General features: G+C 52.6%; 4 protein-coding genes across 5 annotated transcripts in view; all 4 read right to left on the bottom strand.

Annotated features, from left to right (window-relative positions):
• Positions 1-4,029: 4,029 nt before the first annotated feature.
• LOC107325234 (keratin, type I cytoskeletal 9-like) lies at positions 4,030-8,857 on the bottom strand. 2 transcript variants are annotated; one of them, XM_015885892.2, is made up of 8 exons: positions 8,067-8,857; positions 7,428-7,510; positions 6,833-6,989; positions 6,347-6,508; positions 6,127-6,252; positions 5,697-5,923; positions 5,216-5,505; positions 4,030-4,444 (listed from the first exon to the last, which is right to left on the bottom strand). In XM_015885892.2, the coding sequence occupies exons 1-8, from the start codon at positions 8,640-8,642 to the stop codon at positions 4,419-4,421; spliced, it is 1,647 nt and encodes a 548-aa protein (XP_015741378.1). In that variant the 5' UTR covers positions 8,643-8,857; the 3' UTR covers positions 4,030-4,418. The 2 variants fall into 2 exon arrangements, with proteins under 2 accessions (XP_015741378.1, XP_032296782.1); XM_032440891.1 differs by lacking the exon at positions 4,030-4,444 and adding an exon at positions 4,454-4,749.
• A 2,465-nt stretch (positions 8,858-11,322) lies between these two features.
• On the bottom strand, positions 11,323-15,602 carry LOC107325236 (keratin, type I cytoskeletal 19-like). The gene is made up of 8 exons (XM_015885894.2): positions 14,959-15,602; positions 13,973-14,055; positions 13,503-13,659; positions 13,158-13,319; positions 12,604-12,729; positions 12,259-12,485; positions 11,782-11,906; positions 11,323-11,616 (listed from the first exon to the last, which is right to left on the bottom strand). Exons 1-8 carry the CDS (start codon positions 15,529-15,531, stop codon positions 11,591-11,593), a joined length of 1,479 nt encoding a protein of 492 aa, XP_015741380.1. The 5' UTR covers positions 15,532-15,602; the 3' UTR covers positions 11,323-11,590.
• Positions 15,603-19,963: 4,361 nt separating this feature from the next.
• LOC107325272 (keratin, type I cytoskeletal 19-like) lies at positions 19,964-22,600 on the bottom strand. The gene is made up of 6 exons (XM_015885960.2): positions 22,118-22,600; positions 21,737-21,819; positions 21,350-21,506; positions 21,098-21,259; positions 20,674-20,799; positions 19,964-20,498 (listed from the first exon to the last, which is right to left on the bottom strand). The coding sequence occupies exons 1-6, from the start codon at positions 22,598-22,600 to the stop codon at positions 20,238-20,240; spliced, it is 1,272 nt and encodes a 423-aa protein (XP_015741446.1). The 3' UTR covers positions 19,964-20,237.
• Positions 22,601-25,244: 2,644 nt separating this feature from the next.
• Positions 25,245-26,095, bottom strand: part of LOC107325273 (keratin, type I cytoskeletal 14-like) — a 10,301-nt gene continuing 9,450 nt past the window's right edge. Inside the window, 2 exon segments of the mRNA XM_015885961.2 lie at positions 25,245-25,498; positions 25,754-25,803. Of these exon segments, the coding sequence (XP_015741447.1) occupies positions 25,401-25,498; positions 25,754-25,803 (148 nt within the window). The 3' untranslated portion in view covers positions 25,245-25,400.

The following is a 26,095-nucleotide window of genomic DNA, read 5'->3' on the forward strand; positions in this document are numbered from 1 at the left end:
TCCCTTGCTCAGGTTTTTGTAGCTGCTGCTGTTGGAGGCTGTGGTTCTCTTCTGCTCTTTCCTACTCTGTGTGTTTAAGACCTTTTTAATATTGTTATTATTATTCATGGTAATGCAGGAGTTTTAGTAATAAGACTTGACCACTGAGATTGTCCAACTCGTGGATCCTGCCACCACTCAGGAAATGTAATTATGGATGAGACTCTTTAGCAGTGCCTTGCCGTGCCTTTTTAAAAGTCATACCCCTTCCTTTGTGGGTTTTAGCTCAGCTCACAGGAAGCTGGCCCAGAAATCAGAGGAAAACAGCTTTTTTTCACCGTAGAAACGTTGATCAAAATCATATGAAGATTAAGGATGCTTTAATCACGCTATAAAGTCAAAGTAAATTGCAGCTCAATTAGAAGTTTTATTAAGCCTGGCAATGACCTGCTAAATACCGTGTGGGAAGAGCTGTAAGGTTTAAGGTAGAACAGCTCATTGTCTCTATTGTGCTTTACCTTACAGACAGCAGAGCAGTTGTGTGAACTGTGTGGGCCACTTCCAGTGCAGAGATCAGTCAACTTTAAAATGTCATTGTGAGAGCAAAGCTTCAAGGCTTCCACCCGTGTGGCTGCAGTGCTGTCTGAGCATTGGTTCTGAGCACCGGCACCTACAGAAGTTCTACTCATGTTTCAGGGGTTCATCTTTGTCCTGGGTTTAAGCTGCATAGTTTGGTTCCAATGCAAATCTATTCCTCAGCACCAGCTGTCTGCTCTTACATGCGTCCTTCTGTGATAGGTGTGTGTTCTGCTTTGCAGTGCAGCTCCTCCATGCAGACAGCAGGGCAGCACCCCCAGGGACCCAGCACGTGGATCACACATCACTGCTTGTCACGCTGCTGCCTGGATCCATGTGCATAATTCTTCTACAAACTCAACTTCTGCTCTCCAGGCCTTTTTTTCACATTAAATTCAACATTATTTAACACTTTCTGCCTGGATGCACTGTACTGTGCTTTGGACTGTGCTTTTGTCGATGTTGCTTTATTGCTGCTTGTGCAATCTCTTTCAAAAGCTCTGATCTTATCTTGCTGTTTTATACTCTCAATAGCTGACAGGTGATGAAAGCTTTCAGTTGCCGTGATGGTGTGATCGTATCTCGTGATGCGCAGCTGGGGATGGCAGTGTCACCAAACAGTTTCTGGGATCTGAGCTGTGCTGGTGGTGTTGAAAGTCGTCCTTTACAAAACACAAGCGTTTGCTTTTCGTGTTGCTCTGTGCGTGGGTCGGGACGTGGTGCTGAGTGGGGCCCTTCCTCACTGATCCCACCACAGTCAGCATCCCATCGCTGCTGCTGGACGTGGTCCTTATTGGTGCTTCATGGAGCACTCGGTAGGTTTGTTAATGATAAAGGGCAAAAAATGTTCCAAGGTTACTGCAACAACAGAAACATTTGCCCAAAGAGTCTCTTAATCTGTTTATGTGCTTCCTGAGTGCAGGTGTGTTGCTGCAGCATGTGCTGTTCTGTGTATCACCACTGCTTCCAAATCGGCCCAGAATAAAGGCATTGATGGCCATGGCTGCCAGCACTGCTCAGCCTGCAGAGCTCTGGGTGTTTTGACAGCGCTGCCTGCTGTGCTCAGTGCGTCACGTTTCAGGTACAGCCGACATTCCTGACACTCAGCTTTGGCTTCCTTTCCATCACACCTCCCTGATCCGTATCGGAGAAGTGGCTGTGTCCCTTCAGAGTGAGGATGGAGCTGCTGCAGGGTGAGCAAATGGTGGCTGCTGTGAGCTGCAGCTGGACAGAATGTGTGCTGTCTGTGGGTCTCTGATCCAGCAAACTGACACATCTCCCTGCACACTGTGCCGTGCTGATGCCTCAGGCAGGTGCTGGAGCTTATTCTCTGGATCCATTTTAATCTCTTTCCATCACTCTCGGCAGAAACGTTTATAAGAAGAGGTCTGTATTCACTGGGAGTCAATGTTCTCTCCTGATTCCCACTTCATCTCTAAATATTCCTCTGAGATCACAATGATTTCTGAGGGAATTTAGATGGACCCGGCCCTGGACGGCTGGGGGTCGCACTGTGCCCTGACCTGAGCTGTGGGCTCCTGCTCTGCTCCTGCACCTGCAGAGGGTCAGGGCCATGTCCTGGGATGCAGCCCCATGGCTGATGGTGCTCCTGTGGGTGCAGGACGTGTCCCCCCACCTCCCGCTCCCATCCAGGTGGGCCTCACTCATCCCTTTTCCCCCAGCACCCACAGAGCTGCCATCCCTTGCTGCATAGTTCTGAGCACAGGCAGCTCAGTGCTGACAGCACAGTGCTGGTGCTGAACAAAGGGGGCAGAAGCAGAACAGGTCTATAGGCAGATCTGAACATTGGAAATCCCAGCAGTGTGTTCAGGTGGGCACAAGGAGCTCTGGGAGCTCTGGGAGCTCTGGAGCAAACAGAGCAGTGCGTGCCTACGTTTATTTTTGCCAAAGGTTGCTCTGAAGGTCCTGTTCCAACACGCACTGCAATTTTCTTCTCAGAGCACTAACAGCAATAGCAGATAAGTGTCCAAATTGCAACATTTGGTGCTCGTAAAATTAAAGCTTATTATGCAGATTAATGCCTTGCAAAGTGCGTGCACATAAAACCTGCAGGGCCGTCCTCCCTCCCATCAGTCCCGCTCAGGCCCCGCTCTGAGCACACCCCGAGCTGCAGCAGTTCCATTTTCCTCCAGCTTTGCAGTTTGGTTCTGGGGCTCTGTTCCTTCACACACCGATTTGTCACTGTTGTTGTTGTCACAAGGCTGCTCTCTAAGTGCACATTGCTGTAGTGGTGCTGTAAATGCAGATCTTGTATTAAAACAAATAATGGAAGAATTCTTAACCCGTAACTTCCTTCCCCACTGCAGTTTCAGTTCGTCCCAGACGTGGTGCTGCCATGATTTAAAGGGACGTGGGTGATTTTGCAGTCAGATGAAGCTGGGGATCAGCATTGCCTTTTAGCACATGAGCTCAGGGTTGTCAATAGCTGCTTCTCTGTCCGGTCGCTCTCTGTGAAGGTTGGCCGGTTCCTGGGGTGCCCACAGAGGCTGGTCAGAGGAATTTTATGTCCTTAAAGTCGGATCCCGTTGGCCGAGCTCCCGGCGTGAGGCATTGCCATGAATCACCCACACGTTCGTGCCTACAACTCGGGCACTCCGAGTCCCGTTCCCACGGCCTCCCACTGGATCAGCGTTTCTCAACCTCCTCCAGGGGCCGATGCCGCCCTCAGAGTGAGAAAGTGGAGCTCGTGACAGCCCTGACTTGGGCCAAACCAGGAGGGCAATGCGAGGCTGGTGAGAACCCAGACTGCTGCCTTTGGTTTGTGTTGAGTGGAGAAATGAAGGGGGCAACGAACGTGCTGAGAGTCCTCTGGGTTATTTTCGAGCACACTCCGTGTGCTGTTGTTTCACTCATTGAGCACAGGGAAGTTCTGCTGGCACAGTCCCCACACTTCCATTATCCCCAGCAAAAAAAAGGAGCACTGTGCAGGGCACACACTGGGTGCAGGCTGAGGGAGCCCCCGGCCCTTTTGGGCCCAGCCAGGACATAGGAGGTGGATATGGGTCTGTAATTAAAGCAAGGAGGAAAGGTTTGCTTGTGTCCCCACCACTGCCAGCAGTGCCCCCACTGTGTGCCCTGTGAGCAGCCCTTAACAACCATCTGCATATTGTTTATCTTGGGCGGCCTGTTCTTACAGCCTCCCTGGGCACTCTGGGTTTTGTCAAAGATTGCAGGTAGGGGCAGTTTGTCTGCCCTCTCTGCCAAGTGTGTATCTGTTCATCCTCATGCACTGGAGATGCCCCAAAGAGGAAATACATCAATGAGGCCAATATTGCACGGCTGCGTGGCTGTGATCAGTACAACTAGCCTCAGTTCCTTCTTTTGTGGGACGCTGTGGGTGCAGTTTGGGTCTCTCTCCATCTCTAGCAGGGCTTCTCCAGAGCCCATAGGGGACAGCCCCCCCTCCCACCACTCTGTGCCATGGCAATGTGAGCATTGCAGCTCGGCTGGCAGCACCTCGCGGGACTTTGGCAGTTCTCTGAAGTGGTGAATGTGCTGCTGAGAGCTCTGGGGTCTTTTGAGTAACCTAATTGAGCTGTTATTGTGTATTCCACAGGCAGGGTGTGACATTTGTGACCAATTCATGCAAGAATGAATGCTAAAGGAGGCTGCTGCCAGATGCAGCTATCTGGTTGCATCAGAGAGAAGTAAAGATTTATTAATGAGAGTAGTCTTTTTCCCACAGAAGTACCAATCACGGTAGAGATTAACACAGTTATCACTGATTCAGCACAGAAATTCAGGTGGAGAGGCAGCTGGGCAGAGCCCTGAGTTGCAGCTGGGATGGAACAGGGATGCTCCTCTCATTGCGCTGTGGCTGAAGCCCCCAGGAGCCGAACCCGTCAGTACTCAGACCTCCTGAAACTCCCTGCGGAAAGACAAAGGGAAGCAAGAATTTCTTTGAAGAGATGTCGCCTGAGTGAGCCTGCTCTTGCCTGCCAAACATTATCACATGGAGAACTGCTGCAGGTCAAGTAGAATGTCTGATGGAAGCTGTCTACAAGTGCTGACCTTCTGTTCATTTTCGGCATTTTTAGGCATTTGAGATGCTGTCAGGTCCTGAAGCCTTACGAGATCTCAAAGTTTTTATGGCTTCAGACACTTCCTCCATTGTTGCTCCTCTCTCCAATGTTTTATTCCCTTCCAGGCAGAGCTTCAAGTTTTCAGCATCTCCTGGAACCACAGCCATGAAGTCAGACACGGAGGAGACCTTTTGGTCACTCTCCATCTTTTGCTGCTTTAGGAATTTGCAGCTGACACTCTTTACATTTTAAATGTCACGAGTGTTCCAACAATTCCACTCAGCTTTCATCGTGTTTCTCCCTTAATAGCAATTAAGTTTCTAATGTCTGGCTTCAGGATGCTACTGACTTCTCTGGCTCCTTGCTTTCAATTGGGCATTATTTTCCCTTTTCCTCCCTTATTTTCTACTTCTACACCTTCTCTGATAAATGAAACCATTTGGATATGTGATTGTGTAAGAAATAAATGGACTTAAAACATGAATTTGAACAAAAAAATATATCAAAAACATCTCCAGATTCCCAAATAAGGAAGGATGTCGTCACGTCCTTTGCTGCTGCTCAGAGAGAAGAGTTAATGGAGGGATACAGGATGCACTCCTTTCTTCAGTTCTTACCTGGGCTTTCACAGGAGCTGCCAGACTGGGAGTGGGAGGATGATGAGCGGGAGAGGCAGCTTTTGCCCCCCTCTCCCCCAGCACTGCTCCCTCCTCCGCCTGAAGCTTTTCCACAGCCTCCACCTCCTCCTCCTCTGCTGCCTCCTCCTCCGCCTCCAGATTTTCCACCAGATCCTCCACCCGAGCACCAGCTGCTTCCTCCTCCGCTTCCACCTCGTGTTGAAGACCCACTTGTTCCTCCGTGTCCGTGTCCTCCAGAAGATCCACCACCAGCTCCTCCCTGTGAGATGCTGTAAGGAGAACAGGGCATGAATGGTGAGATTCATAGCAACGTGACTGATGTGTGACATCCTACCAACTTCATCAGGGCCACCCTCTGAGATCCTTGTATGACTGGGACAGCACTGCTGTGTGAAACGTGTTCTAGAGAATTCAGAACAAATTAACTGCTCTGTGTATTAGTTACTCCACATGTGCATACCTAATACCATGCTGCCCTTCCTCCAGCAGTGCCCGGTACTGAGCAATCTCCTGCTCCAGGCGGGTCTTGATGCCCAGCAGCACTTTGTAGTCCTGGTTCTGGCTCTCCATCTCGCAGCGGATGCTGGCCAGCTCCTCCTCCAAGGGGCCAATCATGGCCTGGATCTGCTGCAGCTGCATGTTGTAGCGGCGTTCTGTGTCCTCCAGGTTGGACTGCAGAGCTCCCACCTGAGAACAGAATGAAAAGTACAGGTTTTAGGGGAACGTGGCAAGATTCGCCCATTCTTGTGCCCCAGAGGAGAAAAATGTTTCAGTGTCCATGTGCCAAACATCCTATTATCTAAATGGAATGCCTGCTATAGCTGCAGAGAGCTGCTTCTCCTGCCATTGCAGCAACTCACCTATCAGGCTTAGAAGCAATCTCTACTTACCCTGCTGAGCTCAGACTGCAGCTCAATTTCCAGGCTCTGATAGTCACGTCTCAGCGCAGAGATCTGTTGGTTGCTTGATTCCAGTTCCTTACCACTCGTGTGGACTTGTTGGCTCACCTCTTCCATCTGAAAAATGAATGTATGTTGTTGGAGTTTTTAGGCCACAATGGAAGCATTCAACTGCAGGAGGAGCTGAGGAATTCAGTGCTCAGTCATTTACCTTGTTCTCATACCAACTTTCAACCTCTTGACGGTTTTTCTGGATAATTTGTTCATATTCTTGTCTCATATCATTCAGTTTTTTCAGCAGATCCTCTCCCGGAGCAGCATTGACCTCCACATTCACGTCACCACCAGATTGTGACTGCAGTGATTTCATGTCCTGCAGAGAAAACCCAGACCCAAGGAAAACAGTCAAAATGGTGAAATTACTTTGTGAAAGAGTTCTGGACTATTCGAGATCCCTTCACAAATGGAGATATTTCCATGTCCTGGCTATTTTAATGCATTTGCTTGGCTTTGGCTTCCCAGATGTTGCTTGGTGGGAGGCCCTGTGCTAAGAGAGACCCTGGTGAAGTCTGGGCCGGGAGCTCAGCTGTGTTAGGAGGGCAGGGAAGGTGTCACTGCGGAAACCTGCCCACGTTCCCAATGTTGGAAGTGTTCTCCTTTGCCTCCACAGTTTGCATTTCAAGGAGCTGTCTCTTACCTCCTCGTGGTCCTTCTTGAGGCTGATCATCTCTTCTTTTAGGGACTCAAATTGCATTTCCAGGTCAGACCTGGTCAGAGTCAGGCTGTCCAGCAGCGGCCGCAGCGTGTTGATGTCGGCCTCCACATGCTGCCGCAGCCCGTACTCGGTCTCATACCTGCAAGGGGCAATGTGGGCAGCTCAGCCCTGATCCTGGGCTCGTGGTCCTTTTCCTTCTAGCTTCATTTACAGACAATTAAACTTTAACATGAAAATGTATTTTGTCGTCTTTTTCATCTTCTCCTCTTACTGTAAACTTTGAGTGTTCATCTACATTTCATCTGACTTTCAGTGAGAGAAAACCACAGCTTGTTTCTCTTTAAGAATAAAACTGATTTTAAGCTTTCTCTAGAAAAATGATCTTTGTTCTCCCAGCCATAGGGAGCATTTCTGCATTGTTACAGAAGTAATTAAGGATTTGAAGTCTTCCAGGCTGTTTCAATTGTGCTGTCATGGAAGCAGAAGTAGCTCTGGGCTTCATGGCCTGTCACTTCTGAGAGCAGGTTGAGGGAAGCAGGAGAAAGTGAGGACCTGGAAGAGGGAGATGTGTACTTACTTTGTCCTGAAGTCTTCTGCAGTCATCCTTGTGTTATCCAGGTTCAGAAGTATTTTGTTGGTCTCCACAGCTGCAGTCAGAATCTAGAAGAGAAGATGATGCGATGAGGACAGCTTTCACTGTGCACCCCTCAGGCTTGTAGGAGGGACACATCAAAATGTGATCACTGTACTGTAAGTGTATGAGAAGAGCAGCAGCTCCTACACGGAGAGGCCTGGGAAGGCCATCTACAGTGCAAAGAGATGCCACTATGGAAACAGAACTGCAAAAACCTCATTTGGGGGATTCAAACAGGGAAGGAGGAGCCCTGCAGGAGGCCTGTGGCTGTCACTGCTGCTGTGGCTCCTTGTGAGCCCATGGGCCGAGGGATGAACTAAATGTTGGACGCTGCCCAGCCTGGAAGGTCAGCACTGGCATTTTTCCTATGCTCTGAAACCCACTGCAAGCACCCTGAGGGTCTGTACTCACTGCCAGCTGGGTGCTGTGGGGTGCATGCACAGGGTGCATTGCTTCTCCTCATTGGTGCTAGTTGGATGTGTGCGTGGCAGGCAGAGTCGAGGCACTTGGTGAGCACAGAAGTGTCCGTGCTGTCAAGAGGTCTGCCTGATGTGTAAGTGTCTGTGACAGAGAACATCCTACCTGATTCTGAAGGTCTTCAATTGTGCTGTAGTAGTGGCTGTAGTCCTTTCTTCCTGTAGGACCTTGTTTCTGGTACCACTCCCTGATCAATTGTTCGAGTTGAGCATTTTCTCTTTCCAGACTTCTGACCTTGTCCAGGTATGAAGCCAGGCGGTCGTTAAGGTTCTGCATGGTCAGCTTTTCATTGTTGGACAGGATTCCCATGTTCTCTCCACCAAAGCCACCGCCACCGAAGCTGCCAGCACTGAACCCAGCACTGCCTGAGCCAAAGCTCCCTCCATACCCAGCACTGAACCCGCTCCCTCCTGCTCCAAATCCACTTCCCATGCCGCCACAGCGCATCGTCCCTCCATAGGTGCCCGCACTCCATCCCCCTGCATAGGAGCTGCCCCCCATTCCGCTGCTCATTCCCCCTCCGTAGCTGTTGCTCCTCATCCTCCCAAAGCTCGACGCCCCGCAGCTGCTCCTGGAGCTGCCCGCCCTGGACGTGGTGTATCTGTGTGCTGATGCAGAGCCGTGCTGGCTGCCCCCGCTGCCCCCTCGCAGGCAGCTGGAAGAGCTCTGGGAGCAGCTCATGGTGTCGGCAGCCGAGGCTCAGTGGGTGTTACAGCAGCTCGGGATCATAGCTCCGGCCCCTGCCCTGCCTGGGCTGCATTTATAGTGGGGCCGTGGGTGTCACCTCCAAAGGGAGCACCTTCTTTCCATGTGCATTGGCAAGCTGTGGTCCTGGTGCCAAGAGTAATTTGCTGAAGGGAGATGTCTGGCAGTTGAGGAAGCTGAGCCCACACTCCGTGTTTGTGACCGTTTGTTTATTAGCACAAAGCATGTAATTTCTGCTGGGTGGCTCTGAATTAGGCAGCTATTTGCAGTATCTAGTCCACTGACACTCATCTGAATTAAACTCACCCCACTCAGCTCACCCCGCACAGCATCGCAGTGTGACACTGAGTGCTCTGCGTCCCTCAGTGCCGTCCTTCCCCACCTCCTTCCCACTCTGGATGTGTCAGTTTGTCCCAGCTGCTCTGGGGTCTCTTTATGTGAATTATCACAGGTTGTGCTTTGTAGAACCACCACAGAGAGCCACTCTTTTGGCTGTTACTCAGAAGATAATATTGAACGTGAAGGTGGATGTAATAAAACATTTAATGTGTTAGAAAGTTATTCCAACTTCCACAGATCCCATGGTGGGCACAGAGGACACAAACAGCGGCTGCAGCTCCATGAGCCCTTTTACTTACGGTCACTTAAAGACACTGGAGCTGTTTATGTGTCACCCAGTTTCCTGTATTGATCTGCTGTTATTTTTTCCTCTCTAAGCCTCCAGGATGTTGATTGTTGCTAATGGAGATGCAGTTGTTGTGGCTCATAGCAGCTGTTTGTGGAAACATCCTTCATAAACACCCCTCCCACACCCTCACCCACACGGGGACACACCTGGAGTTTCATCCTCTGCTGGTCCTTCATTTCTGAGCCATGATGGGCCCTCCCAGCCCTCACTGCAAAGCTGGGGGAGCATCAATTGCAGACATTCAGGCAGAGCCTCCTTGTGCTGGGTGCAGCACTGAGCAACAACTCTGGGGTCTTTTCTGTGTGAGACGCCTCTGGAAAGGTGCCCATGGGAAGCTGTGCTGCCTCTGCCCCTCAGCGTGGGGAAGGAGGAGGGAATGGCAATGCAAGGGGAGGATCAAACATGGCATTTTTTTGTCACCGAGTATAACTAATGGAGAGAACACGTGCTCTCAGCATCCCCTCAGCTGAGGGTTTCGTGGCAGCAAAAGAACCCACCGCCCTGCAGTGCATGGGCTGCCCCCGGGCACTGCTGGAACACAAGGGGGTGGAGGGGAGGAGATGCTTTGAGGGCGGGCGGCCCCACGGCTGTTTGCAGCGGGTTCCTTCCCTTTCCTGTGACAAACCTGTTCTGAGCTGCTGCCCGGCAGTGGGTGGTGAAGTATTTAAGCACGAAGGGATCGAGGTCAGCCCATCAAGCAGCCTGCAGGGCCACGGCCGTGTCTGGTGACAGCAAAGGCTGCAAGAGAACGGGGGCTGCGTCCCCTGGGGTGCACATGGCAGGAGGGACGGGACGGGACGGGACGGGACGGGACGGGACGGGACGGGACGGGACGGGGCGGGGCGGGACGGGGCGGCCACTGGTGCCGCTGGAGGGTTGAGCTGGGGGCAGCAGCGCGGGGCTGGCTCCGTCCTGCGGCCGGGTCTGTCTGAAAAGATCCTTTTGCACAACGTTCCGATGGAGCAAAACTGTGTGCGAGCTATCTGGGGAATACGACTCATTCACGTAATTGTATGTTATAAACTAACTCCCATTATATGATCATCAATCAACTTTATTAGCCGCAGATAATCCCATGCGATGGTATTTCCTCATAGTAAACAGGAAACCTGTCCCTGAAGTGTGTCTGTTGGAGAGCAGCGCTGCCCCCGTCCCGTCCGTCCTCCTGTAAAATCAGGACGTTGGAAAAAAGAAAATTGGATTTAGGTTCGTTGGATCGTTCTGGGACTCGATGGCGTTTATTATTTAATAGCGCATGAGCTGGGAGCTCTGCACGGCGGCTCATCGCTGCCCGCGGCGCAGCAGCATTGCGGGCTCTCGGCGCTGAGCGGCGCTGCGGGCGCGTCCCGCACGGCCCCGCACGGAGCGGGTTTGTGCGCAGCGCAGTTTGTGCCCGTGGAACCCGACAGACAGATCTGTTCGTTCTCTTTGCTATGAAGAAGATACAGTCCAAGCATCTCACAGCGCGCCGCGTCCTCGTGCCGTACCGTACCGTGCCGTACCATACCGGATCCGTGCCGTACCGCACCGTGCCGTGCCGTGCCATACCGGCTCCGTGCCGTGCCGTGCCGTGCCGTACCGTGCCGTACCGGCTCCGTGCCACCAGAGGCCGCCGTGGCTCTCCCGAGGGCGTGGGTACCGGGGAGGGAATTTGCTCTTACGCATCCGACCCAATTTAAAGTCTCTGCCGTTGGACTCCAGCACCTTTGCGTGCCTTCAGTCCCGGCTCGTGTTTGCGCTGGGTCAAGCAGTGGGCTGTGAAGCGGGGTTTGGGGTCGTGTGCTTTTCCCACTTGGTTTTTTTGGTGCTATTTCAGGCACATGATGCAGAGCACGGGCTGTGCGGAGCTGCAGGCAGTGCCGGTGGGGGCACAGGGCACAGGGCTGCTGCTGTGCTGGGCTTTGAGCTCAGCTCCTGCTCTGCTCAGCACTGCTGGGCTGCAGGAATCAGAGCACAGACACGGCTTTGTTGATTGCATCAGGCAGAAGCACAGTTTTATTAGAGAAGTTTTTTCACCAGCGGGTACGTTAGTGATCCTGACTAACTCTAGTGACTTGTGGAGATCGCAGCGTTACAGAAGCAGCAGAATGAGAAAAGGAGACCCCAGGAGGCCCCGGGAGATACATGGCAAAGCGTCGCTGAGTTCTACTTTGTCTGCATAGAGGCGTGCAGTGAGCACCGAGTGCTCTTGTTTTGTCTGGGTTTCTCTGTGTGTCGTCTCCTGGTCCGGTTCTCCTCAGTCACAGATCCTCCTGCAGGTCACTGCAGGAAAAAGGACAGCGTTATTTTTATTCAGGCAGAGAGAAAATCTTAGGACACACTGAGGTTGTGTGAATGGTGCCTTAGGATAAAGTGCTGACTCCTGGCCTTGCTGCAGGGGAACAAACTGGGCACAAAGGAGTTGCCTGGTGTGGGAGCAGCTCTTACCCTGTATGTCCCCAGTCTTGCAGGGCGGGACTTGTGGCTGGCAGTGGGATGCTGTGGTTGTAGTGTAGGTGTGGCTTGTCCTAATGACTCCTCCTCCAACTCCGCTCCCGATTCCTCCTCCGTGACTGATGGGTTGAATGTGGGGAGAGAAATGGGCAATGTTAGAGCTTTACATGGCACTACCAAGAGCTCAAAGTATCACATTATGCCATTCATCGAGGTTAGAAATGTCACAGAGCATTTTACAGTGTTCTTTTCTCAGTTTGCTTTCCACACCCCCTTGGTTTCTCTGCTTTGCAGACCCAAGGAGTGACATTAGGTTCAGAACCAAACACTCATCGCAGTAAAGCAGCTCAGGAGACAGCGGCACGTTCATCTCAGAGCATTGAGATGGACCAGAGAGACCAAATAATTCCAACCCGTAATGCAGATCCTTGATATTTCCCCCAATTCCATTGGATTCAGAGGTCTACGTACATAAGGTCCTGCTGTCCTCCTTCCAACAAGCAGCGGTAGGTCTGAATCTCCTGTTCCAAACGGCACTTGACATCCAACAAGGTCTTGTACTCCTGGTTCTGGCACTCGATTTCTGCTCTGATTTCTGCCAACTGCTGCTCCACGCACGTGATCTGGTTCTGCAGCTCCCCGAGCAGCGTGTTGTACTGGCACTCCGTCTCAGCCAGGGAGGATTCTAGATTATTCCTCTGATGAACACAAAGAAACAGCATTCAGTCTCATGTCACCGCACTGTCTGCAGCTCCCACAGTGCAGAGGAGCCGTTCTGCAGTGCCCCCATGCAGCAGCAGTGAGCTTTGCACCCACCTGGCTGAGCTGAGCCTGCAGGTCGATCTCCAGGGCCTGCAGCTGCCGCCTCAGCTCGGTGACCTGGTTGTTGCACGTCTCCACCTCCTGACCGCTCGTGATCACCTCCCGATTCACCTCCTCAATCTGCAGAGCACCAAGACACAAAGACCCTCAGAGAAAACCTGTGTAGGCTGAACTCTTACAACAGTGAGTAGCAGCACAGCCCCAGCTGGGCACTGTGTGTGTGCTGGGTGTCAACCACTGCCTGCAGCTGGTTGCTCTTTCTCAAGTCACAATGACCTCCTGGCTACCAGGGCTCTTTAATCCCAGCATGGAAGGTTTCAGTTCCAGCACAGCACCTCAAAGCTCGCGGCAGCTGCTGCCGCCAGATGGGCAGCAACAAACTGGTCAGACAGGCCTGTGGCTCCTGCAGAGCACTGCATGTAAATGAGTGCTGAGCTCAGGCGCCTGTACAGAACAACAGCTTGTTGTCTCCATGTCTGCTTTCTGAAGTGCTTCTGTGCCCTGACATGTGCCCGTCAGTGTGTCTGGCAGCAGCTGTCTGTCCTTACCTTGCACTCGTACCAATCCTCAACTTCCTTGCGGTTGCGCGCTATCAGTGTTTCATACTGGCATCTCAAATCCTCCAAGATCTGCCTGAGATCTGGCCCAGGGCAGGCGTTGACCTCCACGCTCACATCTCCAGTCGACTGCTTTCTCAGACAGTTCATTTCCTGGAAGTACAGCCCAGATTAGACAACACAAAGGAGCAGAGCTGGGTTCTGGGGGCGGTGCTCGATGTGAGCCCAGCTGTGAGGTGCAGAGCGATGCTGCAGATCTGTGGGTAACTTAAAGCACAGTCCTGTAGGTGACTGTTCTGTGCCAGGGCTCTGCAGAGCAGCAGCCCCCCATCCTACCTCCTCGTGGTTCTTCTTCAGGCAGCAGAGCTCCTCCCGCAGCGACTCCAGCTGTGCCTCCAGGTCGGACCTGCAGAGCGTCAGCTGGTCCAGGACCTGGCGCAGCCCGTTGATGTCGGCCTCCACGCTCTGGCGAAGGGCCAGCTCTGTCTCATACCTGAGAGAGAAAGAAAAGCAGCAGTAGTAGATATATCAGTCAGATAGATCAGTCAGCATCTGTCCCCATCATCGGCTCTTTTCTGCACTACCACATCTGCCCATCTTAAAGCCATTTCCTAACCAACCTCCTGGGATGCTGAGGGAAGTGGTCTGAGGTTCCCCTTCCCAGGTCTGCCCTGCACAATCCCATCTGCACACAGAGCTGTATTGTTGCCCCAGACATGAAGGCAACTTCTGCACAGCCTGCAGCCCACCCAGCCCGCAGCCCTGAGCCACATCCCAGCACCTGCTGCTGCACCAGGGGCACTCACTTCACTCGGAAGTCATCGGCTGTCATCCTGCTGTTGTCGATGTCCAGAATGATCTTGTTGTTGTCTATGGTTGCACAGACAATCTGGAAAAGAAGAGAGTTCAGTGGTCACTCATGAAGCCTCTTCCCCATCCCGCCGGGCACCCGGTGCAGCAGAACAAAGCCCAGGCTCTGTGTGCTGTTGGCTGAGCACAGCAGGCGCAGTGTGAACATTCAGCACAGCACTGGGGAGGCATTAAAGGGCTGAAACACAGAGTTCAGGTGCAGACAGGGAGGTGTTACTGGTGCTGCCCAGCGCCTGCTGCGATCCTCCCAACCTTTTAAGTCTAAATCTTACTTTCATGGATAAGAGATATAAAGCCTTTGTTCCAAGACTTAATTACAGGTCTGTCTCATTCTGTCTGTTTGTTTCCTGGATTCCTTTCACTTTCTTCTCTGTGTGTTGGCATCGTAGAAGTTTTGCCAAATAGATGCTTTGCAAAAAACATTTTAATTTTAACTTGTGTTCTGGCAATGCTCTCTTTGTTCTCACTTCTAATTAAGTGTCCAATGCTTCCCAGTTCTGTATGAAGGAGTAAATGTGTAAGTAAAGGAAAGAGTTTTTAACTGGAATTCTGTGAGATGAGTGACAGAATAAGCTCACACGACTTGTTATTTGTGTCTCATTTAGTCGTTCTCTTGGCAATCATCCACTCAAACACCTTGGCACAGATCTAACTCAGACTGCTGAGCCAATCCAAATGTGTTCCGTGCACATAACGCTTTCCCTTTCAATTATATCTGATGAATAAAAGCAATGGAAACAATCCAAACTCTCAAGACTTTTACGTTTGAGCTTTAGGGCTCTCTGCAGACAGTTGTCTTAATGTCTGTTTACGAGGAGCGTTTTACAGCAGTGAAATGTTACCCTCAATAGCTGCATTAAGCTGTGAAGCAACAGCGTGGGAGAAGTTTACAAGCGAGGAAGCAGCTGAGAAGTGATGTTACCTGGTTCTGAAGATCTTCTATTTCTTTATAATAGCAGCTGTAGTCCCGTGGCTCACAAAAGGGGCCCTGCTTGGCGTACCACTCCCTGATTCTGCACTCCAGGTCAGCATTTTCTTGTTCCAGGCACCTCACCTTGTCCAGGTAAGAAGCCAGGCGGTCGTTAAGGTTCTGCATGGTGACCTTTTCGTCACCAGAAAGAAGAATGCCATCACCAGCAAAACCCCCTCCACCAAGACCGATACCAATGCCACCTCCAATGCCACCGCCAAAGCGGGCACTGCCACCGCTGAATCCAATGCCTGAGCATCCTCCGAGGACAGTGGCTCCTAAGCCACCTCCATAGCTCCCACCGACCAGGCTGCCGCTGCTCAGTCCTCCTCCGTAATTCACACCGCCGCAGTAGCTTCTCCCAGAGAAGCCTCGGCTACCACCTATCCCACAAGTTGTGTATCTTCCAGAGGAGACTGAGGACATCCGCGCTCCTCCACCACCACCACCACCACCAATAACACAGCTGCCACCGCTGGTCCTGCCCCTGAGAGAGCCAGTTGTCTGCTTAATACTACAACTCATTGTGAGGACAGCTGCAAATCCAACCCAAAGCCCAAAGCAAGATGCACAGCGTGATACGGAGTCAGACTGCAGGTCGGTCGTTGCCGCAGATCCCTATTTATACCTTCCAAGCGGGTGCCACCTCCGGGGTGTTTCTTCTTCCCACGGGGCTGGCTAGTCTCGCTGTTTATGCCAGGAATAAATAACCCATAGGCAGTTTCCCTCTAGAAATCCCAGTTCACAAGGAAGATACTTTACATGTCAGCAGCTTATTCCAAAAAGTAAAATAATGTTTTGTGAGTCATCAGCTTTTTGTATGATGCAAACCTTACAAGAAGTCAAGAAAGTTGCCCTAGATTATGTACAAAGCAGCAGGATTGGTATTTATAACATCAAAGCCCCTTTTATCTTCTATTAATTTGTATTTATTTTATTCTTAGTCCAGCAAACATTTTTCTATCATGTGCTGCAGCAGACTGCGAGGAATGAAAGTGGGCAGTTAATATGAATTTACACTTCTGAAAAGCACGAACAATGGTGACCATAGGAGCAAGCAGAGCCGTGCTGTGGTGGTGCTGATGCCTGCCAGCTCAATTACAGGCAGAGGGCTCAGGTACCTCTACTGCGACATTTCCTGCCTCACCTCACCTACAGCCCAGGAACTCAACTTGCTCGTAGTCTGAGAAGTGCTGGAAGTTCCTGCCTGCCCCTTGATCCAGGTGCCACACAGGACTGAGTTACCTCCCTGAAGTTATCTTTTGTTACTGTAATTGCTCAGTTTGTGCCATCCATAGATAAAGAAGGAACTCACAGGAATGGGGTGATGGACGATTCATGGGGTTCCCTGTCCCAACTGCGATGAGATCCAGCAGGTCACTGCCATCTCCAACAGCCAAGATTGTATCGAGCAAGGAAAGCTTTCCACATTTGCTGCCTGTGTTTGTCAGAGCAGCAAGGCATTGGCACAGCCCAACCATCACTGCTGGGACAGAATCTCCCAGGCTGGGCAGGAGATCCGGGCAGCGCGGGGAGGACTGGCTCAGCAGCACAGGTTGCTTTGTCCAGCAGACTGCGGTAATGAGAGGATATTCTGCTCTTCGAAGGACAGAGGCTTCTCTTCCCTGCAGCGTGGAATTTCTATCCGCTCTTACTCACAGGCAGCCTTCCATTCAAGGATGTCCCTGTGCACAGTTATGGAACCCGCTGGGATAAATCCTCCCTGACACCCCACGGGCAGCCCCAAGAGCAGCCGTCACTTGGGGACGAGGGCAGGGGACACCCCCACCAATGTGCTCCCCCTCCTCTGCTGGTGGCACTGCAGTGACGCCCAGCAAGGTTGTGTAGATGTGATCGTCTTCTCATGAGCATACATTAGGATTCTGCTCTCCATTGAGCTCGTTTATTTCTTTGTTTAGATCAAAAATGATAAAAGACGCCTACCTAAGGCTGGCAGCATCCTAGAATATTCATTATTCAAAGGGTGCAGAGAAAGAACTTGCTCAGGGACAGTGCTGGAGTCCCTCAGAGCTCAGACTGCCGACTGCAGCGCCTGAAATACGAGTCCATCCTCGCCCTGGAAGCACATCTCCCTGCTCCCCACACAGCCCAGACTCATTGGAGTGAAAATCACGAGCAAAAAGGAGGATAGGGAGTAAATGTAGCTTTCATCAGACATTTTGAGGAATATAATGAAGACGGGGTGTGGCGACGAGAACCAGCAGAAATTACCATCGTGTCTGGGTTGCTGGGAGCTTTGCTTCTGCTGCGTTGGTTTTCAGAAGTTGCCCAACAGCAGCAGCCCACAGAGAGCAGCGCTCTGAGCTCGGGTCGCCTTTTTTCCCTGTCCAGGTCTCAGTTTTAGCAGGTACATTGCAGGTGTGGGGCACTACAGGTGGGATGGGAGCATTTGCCCATGTGTCCTCAGCCACCAATGGCAGAAGGAGCAGGTCTCACTCCACAGAGCAAACTGGCTGGTGGCGCTGATGGGCTGTTTACACACGTCCTGGCTCAGGGGCCCACGAGCTTCAGAGTCACATTTACCAGCCAAGATTGGACCCATCCTCCCAGTCTCCCACTGGACTCGTACTGGGGTGTAGTTACACTGACATGGTGGTGCCATGTTCCCAAGGTGTGTTATGGGCAGAGGGGCCGTGGTGGACCCAGCACACAACTGTGCACTCCATGCCACGTTCTGCTCACTTTGCTTATCAAACTGATAGTGTTCTTCATGTCAGCTACAAGGAGGGTGCGTCCAATTTGACAGAACTTTGCTTTCATAAGCATTGCTTCAGTGATGTTTGTGCAACCTCACTGGAATACGATGCTATCTTGTCACTTGTAATTAGCAGTAATGATTTGCATAATAGCCACTGGGCATCACTTATTAAAACCTGCTTTGAAGTGATACTAAGCTGGCTCCAGACCTCGCACTCCCAGCTCTCAGATGCAGACTGTGATGTTGTGGGGCTGTGAGTCAGAGCTGCATCCCCCGCGCTGAGCAGTGGTGCTGGGGGGCAGCTGGAAGCCCAGACCCTGCAGGCAGCCCAAGTGTGGGCCAGCCATGGCCCTGAGAACTCTGTGTGCCTGTATTTGATACTTGCACTAAAGCATCACTACTTGCAGTGCGTCTCCAGGATGTGGGTCATGCAGGCAGTGTAAATGGAGTATTCGGTGCAGCGGGCCAAGAAATCTCCTGCTTGATTACAGTAGTATGTTACTGATGTACATAACTCCTTACAAATGTTACACAACACAATAAACTCAAGTACAAGTTCCACGGATGGTGACAGGGCTGTGGGTGAGGCTCCCCTGTCTGCATGCCTCATGAACAGACTTTTATGGGGAAATTAGAGCTTGTAGCATGCAGCAGCTCACAGCCCACGACTCCAACACCTGCAATCAGTGTCAGCGCGTGTGCAGTGCAGCCCTTCACTCCCAGCTCTCACACTTTGCAGGTCTGATTGTTTGATTTCTGCTCGCTCTCTGAACCACCACCACTTCTTTTCCCGTCTGTTTACTGCATCTGACTTTCAAAACCCCCCTCTCCCACCTATTAATTTGTCTCTCCCTTTTATCTGCCCGCACGCTGCCGGCTGGTTCTTCCTGCTCTTTTTCTTTTTGGATGCTTTCAGGGTTCCTTATTTAGCATTTTCTCTTGGAATCGCCTCCCCTGGCAGGAGGCCGTGTCAGGTCCAGCACAGCTTTGCTTTCAAATTACTCCTTCAGTATTATTTGGGAAAACTTGTTCTTCTTGATTTTATCCTGTTGCTACACATTCTCAATACCTCAAAGGCGCTGCAAATTGTGTTATATTAGCTTATATTGGCACACGCCCACTTTAATGAAAACTCGACTTTCGCTTGGAAGTCCTTTCCAAATGAAGGCTGCCCGTCGGCCGCCCCACATCGCTCCTCCTCGTCGCCTCCTGCTCTCCCAGCAGAAATCCCTTCAGAGCACAACGATCTGCCCAACCCGTTCTTAAATACTCATATAATTCATTTGTTGTAGAAATTGTTTCTCAGGTTCGGGGCTGTATCAGTGTTGGCTCAGTTTTATTAGGAACAAGCGTGTGGATCCCAGCACATCCCAGGTGGGGGCAGCAGGCAGAGCGGTGCTGGGGTCCCCCCTGCATGGTCCAATTGGGTGCCTCCCATCCCACTGGTGCTGCACATGGAGCTGAGCGCTGCCCATCACTTTGCTTTGCTTTTTCTGGGGATTTGTTCTTTGGGAGCCCTCCAAGGGACATCTCCCATCTGCAGCATCCTGCCCAGGGCTCAGCATGGCTTTGTCTGGAGTTTCCTTGTTGCACCCCCATGCTTCTCACATCCCCACTTCCTCTTGTGCCGCATTTCTCCTCCCTCTTCCCCCCCGTTTGCTGAATCTTACATCTCTGCTGAATGGCTCAGCTCTGGCCTTGGCTTCCCCTGCAGCTCCTCAGCCCCACCTGGGAGAACACCCTGACTGTGGGACCGTAAAGTCATTCATGTTGGAAAAGACCTCTGATGCCACAAAATCTGACTACCAGCCCATCCCCACCATGCCCAGCCATGTCCCCAAGTGCCACATCTGCAAGTCTCCCGAGCACCTCCAGGAACAGTAACTCCATCACTTGTAACAGCGCTGTTCACACTCCGCAGCAGCTGAGCTTTGGGAGTGAGAGCTGACGCTTTGTGTAGCTCATGTGGGACTGGAGAGCCCTCTTTGGGACACCCCATTAAAACACCTCCAGTTGTGGGCGCTGGGGGCTCAGACAGCTCTGTGCACAGCGCCTCTGTGTTGCAAAATCTCAGTCCGTGGAAGGCAGGGAAGAGCCAGCTGCTTTGCATGCAAATTAAATTTCCCCAAACCGTAATTAAAACTGTCGTGTGAAGCTGAAAGCATTCAGATAATTTATTGTTTCAGGGAATTTAGCTGCCCGGCCCTAATCCTGTCTATCAGTGCAGAGCCAGCAGGACTCAGCTAAATGACAGCTGTCACAAAGCACCTTCCCCAGGTCAGCAGGAGCCACCCGCAGTGCAGTGCAGGGCAGGGCAGGGTGGGAGCAATGGGCTGAGCCCCTGTACAGGGCAGAGAAGGAGCTCACAGTCGGACATTGGTCAGTGCTCAGCTCCTCATGGTTGGCTTCCCGGCCCTGGCTGGAAGCAGGACACTGCTGGTTCTTTGCCGCTATGTTCTTTCACCACTCAAATCTCAGGTTTTTGTATCCCTGTAAGTGACAGCCGGGGATGTCACTGTGCCCGGCCCTGCCTGCAGCCTGCATACATGATGTCCTGCTGCCCACCCTCCAGCAGGCAGCGGTAGGTGTGGATCTCCTGCTCCAGGCGGCACTTGATGTCCAGCAGGCTCTTGTACTCCTGGTTCTGGCACTCCATCTCCGCCCGCAGCTCCGCCAGCCGCTGCTCCACACACGAGATCTGGGCCTGCAGCTCACCGAGGTATTTGTTGTAGCGGCATTCTGTCTCAGCTAGAGAGGACTCCAGGTTTTCTTTCTGAGAATGGAAGCAGCAAAAAGGTGGATGGGTTACACAGCTGTCACAGGCAGCAATGACTTCTTGTCAGAGGGATCCCACTGCAGAGCTGTCCCATTGTACCCATCCATGCGGTTCTGGTTGTGCAGCTCTCTGCAGGGAGCTGGGGGCTGAGACGGAGCCGTGTGTCACTCACCATGGTCAGCTGGGCTTGCACGTTGATCTCCAGGCCCTGCAGCTGCCGTCTCAGCTCCGTGACCTGCTTGTTGCTCGACTCTATCTCCTGGCTGCTGGTGATGACCTCCAGGTTCACCTCTTCCACCTGAGGTCAGAAGGAACACTGTGTGCCCTGCCCTCCCCACAACACAGCCCCACACGTCTGCTCCTGCTGCAGCCCCCAGGTGTTCCCAGCCCAGGCCCCATATGCCCCATGACCCCGCAGCACTGCAGCTCCTCAGCCACCAGCAGAAGAGCGCAGCAATGGGGCCGTGGAACCAATCTGAGTTTCTCCTTGGTGGAACTGCTGGCATCCAGACACTGACACGAAGTGGAGCAGCGCTCATCTCTCACTTCTCCCTCTCCCTCACAGGCAGAGGGCAGAGCCGCACACCGCACCGTACCTTGGAGGCGAACCACTGCTCCGTCTCCTTGCGGTTGCGCTCCATCAGTGTCTCATACTGACAGCGCAGCTCCTCCAGGATCTTCCTCAGGTCTGGGCCAGGACAGGCATTGACTTCCACATTCACATCTCCAGTCGCCTGCTTCCTCAGGCAGCTCATTTCCTGCAGACAGCACACACCAGGACGGTCATATTCCCACCTGGGGGAAGTTTCCTTCTTCCCACAGTTTCTTTAGGGTGAGGGGTATCTGACCTCTTCATGGTTGGCCCGGAGGCAGCACATCTCCTCGGTCACAGCCTCACACTGCAGCTGCAGGTCAGCCTTGCAGCTGGCCAGCTGGTCCAGCACAGGGCGCAGGTTGCAGATGTCTGCGTCCACATTCTGCCGCAGGCTGCACTCGGTCTCGTACCTTAGGCACAGGAACAGGAACTCAACATGCCAGCAAAGCACTGCAAGTGCTTGAGCTGAGTGTGAAATTAGGACCAAGTTCTCTTGCTTCAGGTATGTGATGCTGCGGACATTGCCTTGCACAGAGAACTGTGCTTTAATACAGCAGCAGAGTGGGCAAGTTTCAGCCCCACACCACCTCAATGCCCACCCCTTCCCTCCCTGAGCCCCCCAGCCCAGCACAGGGCTCACTTGGCTCGGAAGTCGTCGGCTGTCATCCGACTGTTATCAATATTCAGAAGGATCTTGTTGGTCTCCATGGCTGCACACAGGATCTGGAAAGGAAGCACAGGGAGAGGTTTGGGCTGGCAGGTTCTGCCAGCTGCAGGAGGCCTGGAGGAATCGTCCACCCGGGGCACTGCAACATGGTTATTTTATAATGGTTTCATGTTTGGGGGTTATTAGTTAAATGGCATTACAGTGGGGAGCCTCCATGTTGGGCTACAGGAGCGTCAGCTGTCTGTGAGAACAACTGCTGCTGTCTGATCACTGCATGTCAAATGCCATCTCCTGCACCTCCAGGCATTGGCCTTCCATGTGTAAAAGCGTGAGACACTTCTTGAGATGCTTTACCTGGTTCTGAAGGTCTTCAATCTCCTTGTGGAAGCAGCTGTAGTCCCGCGGCTCACAGCTGGGGCCCACCTTAGCGTACCACTCCCGGATGCGGCACTCCAGCTCGGCATTCTCACTCTCCAGCAGCCGCACCTTGTCCAGGTAGGAGGCCAGGCGGTCATTGAGGTTCTGCATCGTCGCCTTCTCATTGTTGGCAAACAGGATCCCCTCACCGGCCCTGCCGAAACCTCCCATGCCACGTGCACACATGCCCCCCGTGCTGAACCCAAGGGTGGAACAGGCCCGCTGGGTCGCTCCGAAGCTGCCCCCGCTCATGCTGCCAGCACCCAGCTGCTGCCCGAGCAGCCCCTCGCCCAAACTGCCACCGGAGAACCCCCCGAGCTCAAAGGCAGCGTGTCGGCCTTGGGAGGCAGAGGAGCCCTGTGTGGTGCCTGCCCAGCTGCCCGCGCTGCCCTGTGTGCCGCAGCGCCGGGCGCAGCTCATGGTGCAGCCGCGCGAGCTGCGCGGGCGGTGCGGGAGCTGCTGCCGGCCTCCAGCCCCACTGCTCCCTATTTATACCGCCCTGTGGATGTTGCTGCTGGAGAAGAGCTGTTTGTTGTTCCTCCTCCCGACCTGGTAGTTCTGCGCCTGGAATATTTCCCCATGGGCGTTTGTCTCCGGCGATCCCACAACAGAAAGATGCTTTGGTTAATAGAAGCGTGTTTCAAAACTACATCAAAAATGTGACTTCCTGAATCATCAGGTCTGACTTGTGATGACAACCAAACAAAAGTGACACAAACAGCGACGATACCTGAGAGTGCCTGGGGAATGAAACAGCAATTACCCGTGGGGGGTGAGTCCTGCTGGAGGGGATTGCTGTGGGCTGGTGCCGCCTGCCCTGCAGAGCCTGCTCAGCCCCCCGGGGTGAAGGCGCCCGTGGTGCAGCTGCCCCAGGGGAGGTGGGGGGGAACCCCTGGGCGGCAGCAGTGGGGGGAGGTCCCACCATGGCCCCTGGCATCACACCATGGAAATGGAGTACACAGAAAATAAGGAGCTTAAGTGGTGATGGCTTTGCTGCTCCTCTTCCTCCAGCATGCACCGTGACATCCCCTTCCAGGGGAGAGACACCAGGGTTTGCATTCTGCTGCTTTAGCAGGTAGACAAAACATGCAAATGTTTATCCAAAGTGAAAAAGAAAAGGATATTTCCTTTTCCTCCCAAGCACTGCATCTGGCTATGACTATTCACTGCCAGGAGAGGACAGCCACAGCAGATGGTGCACTGCCTTTCTAAAACAGAAGCATGGAGAATTTTGGGATCAGTCTGACCCCAATCCTGGCAGCACCACGGAGCTCCTCCAAGCAGAGTCTGGGGGAAGCGCATCAAAGAGACTACAAAAGAAAAAGGATATTCAATGTATTTTCAGTCTAGGGGTGCTGAATTGAGGAACAGGAGAGATAATTACAATGCTTTGTCATCCTGATTTTTCATTTTGTTAATATGAATGCAGCCAAGTGGTGCCTGTCACTGCTGCTCTTCAGCATCGTCTCTGGCGTCCAGCTCACCCAGACCCGTCACACGAAGGACGCGCCTGGCGCAGGCTGCTCCAGGGCACTGTGCCATCCAGCTGGGTTCATTAGCCTTGGATTTATCCTGGCACTGCAAATCCAGAACACCTTACATGTGGTTGTGGGTTCTGTGTGTCCATTTTGAACTTCGGACGTAGCTGTAGCCAATGATGAATACTACAGCTTACGTGGAGAAGTATTTCAGCCGTGATTGTAGGGGATTTCAGGTAAAAGGCGCCGCCGTCACCCCCAAGCGCTGCTCTGCCCTGCAGAACAAGCAGACTCAAATGAGTGAGGAAAATGAGAAGGCAGGGCTGGATCTCCCTGCGGAGGAGCCCTCTGTAGTCTCAGAGTGCTTAGAGACAGTTTCACCTATGCAGAATCCTTGTGCTGCTGCTTACAGGTGCTCTCTTATCTAAATGCTGACTCAGCTGTCTCTGAAGCTGCCCAGGAGGAGCTGCTGCCCGAGCCCTGCGGTGTCTCTGCTGATGGAATATCTTGTGAAGACATTCCTGGTTTCCATTTATTGCTTCGTTGCCATTGTTTGCTGAGGACTTACATCTGAATTCCTCTCTGAATTCAGTCACTGCTTTTCCTGCTCTGGCATCCTGCAGGAAATGTGGAGCACGGTCTCTTGAGCAGCGTCCATCTGTCTCTGTGTGGCAGTCTGTGCATGTATCACAGATATGAACTGTAGGTGGTATTTTCCTTCTGTGAGATGGCTGCAATATAGCACAGCAGTTGTGTATGCTGAGCATGGGCTTTCATCTTTGTGATCACAGGGTTTGCAGAGCCTTATGCTGAGTTTAAGCCTTTTTTACTCAAGCATATATACATGGATGAATCAGAACCATGACTGGTGCACTCCTCCCAAGGGAACCAGATGGATTCTCTACTGACGTGGGCTCCCAGCAGCCCCCAGCAGCTCCAGGTGCTCAGGCTGGGCCTTCCTGTGGATGGGGGGGTCTGGCACTGGGGGCTGGTGGCACAGATGGGCTGTGCCAGGGTGGGCAGCAGGGCTGTTCCTGGCCACTCCTGTGGCCTACACCTGCATTTAATCTGCAGTGGCTGTATTAAATGCAGCCCTCGGCAACATTAAAATACCTGTGTGAAGTCTTGGTGCCTGACAGTGTGATTTTAAGGCAGTCAAATGAGGCAGGAGGAATGTTTGGATGAGGTTTGCCAGCTGATGCTGCGCTCGTGTCTGTGAGCAGCGCACGTGGCAGTCACGGTCCTGCTGAGCTCTTTGGGGTTCCGCCTGCAGGAGGGAGCAGCTCCTCCTGATACTGAGCGTCAGAGAGCACAGCTTTGTGTTTGCTGGCTTCAGTCCGCTCTCATTTGGCACTTTGTCCAAAAACATCATTGCCTTTTTCTCACAACAACATGACCAGGTCACATCTCAGTTCCCGCGCCCATCAGCACTGAGTAGCACACAACAAGCAGCCCGGACTCCTGCTGCTCCAGGCACGCACCTCCCCTCCCACACTCCCAGCTGTGGATTTCTGGAACTTCCCTGCCATGAGCGCCCAACCCCTTGGCTACGAGAGCTCGAGTGCCAGTGACAGACAAGTCTGCAGTTGCATGAATGAAAAACAAAGCTTTATTAAACGTGTACAAAGTGCACAATGGCAGCTGCATGTGGTTAGGGTCCGTCAGGGGAGAAGCTGAGTGGCAAAGCCGGCTGTGTGCCGCACAGCTCTGTTGGGCAGAGCCTGGGGCTGCTGTGGGTCCCATTAGCGCGTGGTGTGTGCCACCTGCTCACGGGATGAGACCACCTTCCCGTCCTGAACCTCCTCCACGATGGTGCGCACCTGGCGCGAGGACGTAATCGCTGCAGGGAGAGGCAGAGAGGGAAGGGAGGGAGAGAAATTCCTTAAGAATCTGTCCAGTGCCACATGGGCAGGAGGAGGATGTGGGAAAATCTATGGGGTATCAGAACATGCAGCTCCTGTGCTATCCTGCCTCTGCCACTGCCTGGACCAGCAGCACACTGGGGGCTGCCTTTCCCTGCATCACTTTGGCAGCTGTTCTAAGAGAAGTCTCAAAGCTGAGTGCCATGGGCATGTGGAGCAAGATGCATTCTTACCGTCTCTGCCCGAGTGTGAGGACATCGCAGAGGAGTACTGGGAAGAGATGCTGCAAGAGGAGAAAACAAAAGGAAGTTAGAGAAATGTTCTTATTTTAACAGCACTGTATGCAGGAAGGAGAGGAATGCAGAGAAATCATAGGAACTATGATAACATCTGCTGCTCTGGGTGTCCCTGCAGGCAGAGGAACCACTGCCCCTTGCAGCAGGGAGTACAGCCACTGAGCATCCCTCCACAGGCAGCAGACAGGGAAGGAGCCTTTGGGCATCTGCGACTGGTATGCAAAGAATCACAAAGCCTGAAGGCTGCAATCAGGATGAGGCCCCAAGCAGCACGTTATG

The sequence above is a fragment of the Coturnix japonica genome, chromosome 27 (genome assembly GCF_001577835.2).
Source record: "Coturnix japonica isolate 7356 chromosome 27, Coturnix japonica 2.1, whole genome shotgun sequence".
Lineage (NCBI taxonomy): Eukaryota > Metazoa > Chordata > Aves > Galliformes > Phasianidae > Coturnix > Coturnix japonica.

Bases quoted from the DNA above. Each gene is read 5' to 3' on its own strand.
- LOC107325234 (XM_032440891.1), bottom strand. From the start codon at position 8,642: ATGAGCTGCTCCCAGAGCTCTTCCAGCTGCCTGCGAGGGGGCAGCGGG. The intron at 6,990-7,427 runs GTAAGTACACAT...TGCCCCTTGCAG, and splicing joins GCAGAAGACTTCAGGACAAA to GTATGAGACCGAGTACGGGC. The intron at 5,506-5,696 runs GTATGCACATGT...TTCTCCTTACAG, and splicing joins GAAGGGCAGCATGGTATTAG to CATCTCACAGGGAGGAGCTG.
- LOC107325236 (XM_015885894.2), bottom strand. From the start codon at position 15,531: ATGAGTTGTAGTATTAAGCAGACAACTGGCTCTCTCAGGGGCAGGACC. The intron at 13,320-13,502 runs GTAGGATGGGGG...CTGTACTTCCAG, and splicing joins TGAAGAAGAACCACGAGGAG to GAAATGAACTGTCTGAGAAA. The intron at 12,486-12,603 runs GTGGGTGCAAAG...TGTGTTCATCAG, and splicing joins TGCAGGCTCAGCTCAGCCAG to AGGAATAATCTAGAATCCTC.
- LOC107325272 (XM_015885960.2), bottom strand. From the start codon at position 22,600: ATGAGCTGCGCCCGGCGCTGCGGCACACAGGGCAGCGCGGGCAGCTGG. The intron at 21,260-21,349 runs GTCAGATACCCC...TGCTGTCTGCAG, and splicing joins TCCGGGCCAACCATGAAGAG to GAAATGAGCTGCCTGAGGAA. The intron at 20,800-21,097 runs GTACGGTGCGGT...TTCTGACCTCAG, and splicing joins AGCAGTGGTTCGCCTCCAAG to GTGGAAGAGGTGAACCTGGA.